This window comes from Octopus bimaculoides, chromosome 2 (genome assembly GCF_001194135.2).
Source record: "Octopus bimaculoides isolate UCB-OBI-ISO-001 chromosome 2, ASM119413v2, whole genome shotgun sequence".
Taxonomy (NCBI): Eukaryota; Metazoa; Mollusca; class Cephalopoda; order Octopoda; family Octopodidae; genus Octopus; species Octopus bimaculoides.
Genome location: NC_068982.1, coordinates 169,084,817 through 169,091,186, shown reverse-complemented (window position 1 = coordinate 169,091,186; position 6,370 = coordinate 169,084,817). Strand labels below are relative to the sequence as shown.

General features: G+C 31.9%; 1 protein-coding gene across 8 annotated transcripts in view; it reads left to right on the top strand.

Moving 5' to 3' along the window:
* The window catches only part of LOC106876851 (myoferlin), a 204,650-nt gene extending 201,750 nt beyond the window's left edge, over positions 1–2,900 (top strand). For all 8 annotated transcript variants that reach the window (XM_052965716.1, XM_052965717.1, XM_052965718.1 and 5 more), the window contains one exon: positions 1,960–2,900. In XM_052965716.1, the coding sequence (XP_052821676.1) occupies positions 1,960–2,001 (42 nt within the window). In that variant the 3' untranslated portion in view covers positions 2,002–2,900. The remainder of the gene's footprint in view (positions 1–1,959) is intronic.
* The last annotated feature ends 3,470 nt before the right edge of the window (positions 2,901–6,370 follow it).

The window sequence follows — 6,370 nt, the reverse complement described above, 5'->3', positions numbered from 1 at the left end:
AATTTTGGATTTTTTCCCTAATATTATTATATATATATATATATATATATATATATATATATGTATAAATGCATGTGCACGTCTTTTGCTAATACCCCAGTATTAAACCAGCAATATGCTCACTGTTTAAATCTCCAAAATTTTTTTTAAATTATATTAAACAACTTGGATTTTACAAATCTAGGAGACATAAAGATTATACAGATTCTTGTACCACTCAGGTTCCATTAAACAATTATGTAACACTTTATAGCTACATACAATTAATAGCCATAGTTTTGATTTCTCATTTGAGAACACCTTCAGTTTTGTGATGCTATATTTTATTTTCTTGCTGAAATTTTGAGATTAGCATGAATGTCACAAATTCCAATTTTCTCTATCACCTAAAACTCTGAAGCATTGTGTTAATGTAAAGAAATTTACATCTTATACAGAAATTGCCTTCTTCATTGATGTAATTCCATCAGATTCTCACAAGAAATGAAGAAAGCAATTCATTTCTACAGATTTTTACTTTCTCTGGTCTGTTAGAATTCATGAAAAACTTGTCTAGATTCTTCACTTAATATGAATTACTATAGATCTTATCAAATTCCTCTTATTCATAGCTATATCTTCAATACAAGCATGGTCTTTGCTTTTAGTTTTCCTGTTTACTCAGGCTTACTGATAAATCTAGAAAATAAAAAGTTTTCATTAAAATCCACCACATCAAAATGTGCTAAACTTACAAACACTGTTTTAAGAAAATGTATTAAACTGAACCATATAGTTCAAGTTAGTGATATACAAAATTTTTTTCTAAAACAATAAAAGATTTTAAAATCCAACTCATTATGTAAGCAAAACTTGTTTATTATTCTTCTTATTTTATATATCCATTGTCTGGAAATCTTTCATGACACACCTGCGACTTCTTCAGTGATTCTCCATCCCATGTATCTCCTCCAGTTTTAATGTTGCAATGCAATTATGATGTATGTGTTGTTGACTGTGAAACAGTTACTAGCTAAAGTGCTGATTTATCAGTGTAGTGAGTCAAAACCACTAGTGACAAGAAGGCCTAGTGCTAATGGAATTTGAGGTTTTGATTTCTGAGGTCATTAATTACCTTTTCTATCAAAATTGGACAAAAAGACCTAATCTGCCTACTAAGAGCTATTATAATATACATGCATCCAATAGCATTTCCATTGATAAAATATACAAGGTAGATTTCTTAAAATTAGTTTAGATTTGCTGTTATTTATTTATTGCTTTAGGATGGACAGGTTTTAGATTATATACTCAGATATATTCTTGACTGGTGGAAATCTCTGGGTATAAGTAATCCTAATTAAAATTATTCATTTGCAAATGTTTGAATCTTTCGTTATTTTTTAAACCTTAGAGCGATTGTAAAAAATAGTAAAGACACCCTTTTGAATGATTTTTCTTTTTCTTTTTTTTTTACTTTTTTTGCTTAAAGCTTTATATTTGCTGCTTTATTTTATTTGTTTGTTTTTATTATTAAAACTGCATGTCATTTAAGTGTATGTGTATATTTCATTTTATCTCATTCCTCTTACTGTTTTAAATGTTGTATTGCTAAAATCTCTTATCTTTTAGTAAATAACTTTATAATAAATCTTGTAATTCTATAAATTGATCAACAAAAAATTGAGATTAGCTGAAATGACAATTAAGAGAATGCAAATGGAATCTCAAAGTTAAAAGGAAAGATGTCAACAGGCTATGCTTTATTCTTTGAATAATTGATAATTTTTTTTGGATACTTAAAAATCACAATGATAATAATAATAATCTTAATAATGATGATGATGATGATAATCTCAAGATTTCTGACATGTTTTTATACATCAAAAAGAGGGGAAAATGTGTGTGTGCATGATGAATTTATCTAACTGTATTATCATTACATTAACTTCCTTTCTCATTTTATTTTTCTCAACACAGGGAGCAATTGTGCAACGCATTATTGGATCACTGGAGTTTTAAAATGCTTGATATCAAGACAGTGCAGTCTTTTGTGACACTAAAAGTCATGAAGTTTTCAAAGTTTCCAAATACATACCCAAAGAGATATTTTCGTTTATTTTTAGAATATAGTGAGACTTACATTTTCTTTTATCAACACCTCTTCCCAAGACGTTTAATACCATTTGGAATGTTGTACAAACATTTATTAAGGGGTTTTAAAACTGAACTATTAATAAAATTTAACCTTAATATTCGAATAATTTCAAAAATTAGAAATCCAAAACAATGAAGAGCTTGAAGCAGTTTTAGATACTTTTCATTGATAACTAAGCTTTCAGTTTTTGAATTATTGAATTGTTTGCAATTTTTAATTAGCTTACTCAAGTTTCAATACATTCTCATCAAATTAATTTTAGTAATTTGAATCAATAAATCACAGATTTTCGGGGTTTTTTTAGAAAACAAGTAATATTGGTTAATATCAGCTTTATTAAAGAACTTCAGAACAAGTTACTGTAAGGAATATTTTTATACCACAATGTGAATCACTTGCAGAGATTTTGGCAAGCATAAAATCATTTTAATTTTTGTACATGTCTAATATCTTACAATTGGGTTTGAAGTTGTTTGGCAAGTTATTGAAGATGTCAATATTACTATCAACATAAACGTCTTAGATAACCTGATATTTTTCAACAATAAAAAGAGCTTTATGTAGTTGTAGCTTATCAACAAACCTGGATGAAGTAATTTTTTTGTTATCTGTCTACACACCTATAAATGTCTAATAGATCTTGTAAATAATTAATCACTATTACCTATACTTAGCTGAAGACTCAGAAAGCCTTTCTGTAAATAAAACTAGTATGGTTAATTATTTCTATTTGTGCATCATTAAAATTGAGTTTGTGTCTGTCTATTGTTGTCTTTCTTAATTTCTTTCATGGAAAAGCAATACAATTTTTTTTTTCTAATTTGATTTGGTGCATCTTGGAATTTAGCTCTTGTAATCTTTTGCCATTTTGTCAATAAAAAAAGAATCAAGTTTAATTTCAAATGTGAAGACTGGAACAAAAGAAGTATTAAATAGCAACTAAAGTATGACACCATATGGTACCTGCCTTCTTTGATTGGACTTTGTGGTTGTCCAAGGCACAATATTAGTTCCAGGATATGTTTATTACTTGAATCTAACAGAGTGAAGAGCCTCTGGTGGATGAGATTCCCATTCACTTTTAAGAATGCAACATGACTTGACAGTATGGATATGAACTTCCCAGACAATGCCATTCTCTTTCAATTTGAATGTTTCTTGTTGGATGATAATGTGTGATAAGATGCCACACCTTGACTAGTTAGATAAATTTTCATGAGATGAAGTTTAAGCATCTGATGACAGTTGTGGATGTCATATTTCAGAGAATAGCAATGAGGAATATTCATGAACAGCAGTAAAAATGTTCTTATATGAGATCAAAGAGGAACTTTAAAGTCAATACTCAATCTTACCATTAGTTATGTGTAGCTTTCATTTGGGTGTGGTCACTTGTGAAATACTGGTATGGTCTCTACACAAGTACAGCATGCTCAATAGACGGACTAGATGTCCTCAGTATTGAAAGGTTGAACAAAGTGCTGGTGCCACATCAAAAGTACCCAGTCAACACTGTAAAGTGGTTGGCATCAGGAAGAGCATTCAGCCATAAAAACCGTGCTAAAATAGATAGCGGAGCTTGGTGCAGTCCTCTGGCTAGCCAGCTCCTATGAACTCATCCAACCCATGCCAGTCTAGAAAATGGATGTTAAATGATGAAGAAGCAGATTATTCTCAACATAATTAATTTTTTGTACATATCATTTTAACATCCACCTTTCCATTGGTTGGTTGGAGTTTATTGAAGCAGGTTTTCTACAGCCAGAGGCTCTTCCTACTGCTAATCTACACCTGTTTTCCATCAATGTCCTTGGCCAATGTCCTTTTCTCCTTGGCCAAACATGTTTTTGAAGAATATTGGAAATAGATTACAGTTTGTATAACTGACGCTCATTTTACAACTATCACACTATGTAAAGACAAGGAGACACAAACATACACACACACATATGTATGTACCAGTGGCATGCTGTGACTTCCGGAGTTGGGCATGCAATGATTTCCCCCCCCCCCTGGCAATTTTTCAGTAAAAAAATTTTCGTATTCCTACAATTTATATATGGGAGATTCTGAATATGCAATCACCCCCGTATGTCCTAGAATAAGCAGGGAATAAAAAATGGCTCTGTAGAGATGAGCCTGAAATAAGTGTATTGATTGTATTTTTCTCTCTTCGAAACGTCAGTACTTTCTCATCCTCCCTCTCCCTTAAAAAGTCTAAAAATCATAAGTGAAATGTAATGAAGATGAAATTGGATTCTGTTAATATTTTTGCATATTCGGAATCTCTGTTAAAGGTAGGAATCCGAAAAAAATTTTTCACAAAATTCGTTTTTCAAAGGGGTGCGATTCTGCATTAGCCCCTATACCTATTGGTTGAGCCGAATCAATTTGAAATGATTTAATTAAGTGAATACATTTAGTTACATTATATGGCCATGCTTTAAGATCGTTACGCTCTAGAAGACAAGTCAGGTGCTTTATCATGCTACTTGTCAATTCCGGGAAAATTATTGATACTCAAGCAGACTGTTCTGAGACTTACTGAACTTCGTATATTAAAAGACTACGTCTCACGCACACACATTGACAATACACGCATATACATGAATACACACAATGAAAGACAGTGAAAATTCAACATTTTAAAAAGCCTCCAAAACTGCTGTGGCAGTCAACATCTCTGAGATTGAAACAAGACAATTACGGCTGTAAATAGACTACACCCAGCAGCACAGAAAGGAAAACCTATGTAGGTTAGGTTTGACGAAGAAGTTGAACCATTTCTCCTGCCAAACAATACTGATGTAAGATGGTCAAAATTTACATTATAACAAACTCTAATCAAGGTCAAACTAAAGCGTTTGACCCGGTGGGAAATAAAAAAAATAAAATATTCAAATACGTGTAAAATAACTTGCTGCGAACGAATATGAAGAAAAAATGCGCGCTCGCGAACGGAGGGGGGAGAGGCCTCGGAACATTCACATCATCACACAGTCAGACACAAACACACACAAAGAGAAATGGTTGTTTCACTGCAACATTTAAATCTCATTTCATTGTCAATATTTTCGTTGCTTTGAAACCGAGACTTATTCACTGACAAAAGAGATGCAACACGAGTTTTTGTCGGGGGTTTGCCATGGTTTGAAAGAATGAAAATATTTAGACACAAACGAAATTGAAATTTTGTAGTGAAAGTAAGGCTTTTGTTGTTCTGGAATTGCTTACAAACATCTTACACTCTGCAAATTTTCTTAAATATTCAACATTACCCTGCCCCTATTTACAAAATTTGCCGAAACGATAATTCCTGGAGGCCTAAAAAAATAACAACATCAATCAATCGTTGCAGAATAGATCTGTTTCGTCTAACTTTCTCATTATGATGTTGTATGCTTTGATTATTACATGCATCTAATTGTAAGTTTATGCGAACATTCCCGAATATTTTAAGATCTATCAAAGATTTTATATGCTTTGAGAACGCTCGTGCTTTAGCATAGCCATATGTAAATTATTTAAATCATCATAGCCTTTATCATTCCAAACATTCTTTACTAAGCAAAAAAGTAAACAAGGCCAACAGAATAATTTATTAAGTGTAGCACTTCCAGCTAACCATTTTTTCTTTTCATACAAATTAACCTGAAATTGTCTCGTGAATTTCTTGTAAGTTCGCAAATTAGGTAAATTCGGTGTTGGTCTCCCATCATTTATAATTAATTGTTTTCCATGGAAGTCTCTTTTCGAAAAACTATTTCTTAAAATATCGTTTATAACACACATTTCACTCATTTCGAAAAAAGTAAAGCACGCGTAAATTGTAAGTGAATTAAAAAAAAACGTTAATTAAACTAATTTAAGATTAATTAGCTACTTCTGAAATAAGAAATATAATATATATAATATTTTTGTTTTCAGAACACTCCAAAAATATAATAGTGCAAACAGATGTTTTGGATAAAAAATTCAAACTTACACGCCAGGCTTGTCCAAGAATTATGGCTAATTATAGCAGTTCTAAAGAACTGATCCAGTTCCGGTCAATAAGTGGAACCAGCAACAATTCTACACTAACAAAGAGAGAGAGAGGGGGCCTCGGTTGGCATTAGGAAGGGCATCCAGCTGTAGAAACTCTGCCAAATTTAGATTGGAGCCTGGTGTTGCCATCCGGTCTCACCAGTCCTCAGTCAAATCGTCCAACCCATGCTAGCATGGAAAGCAGAC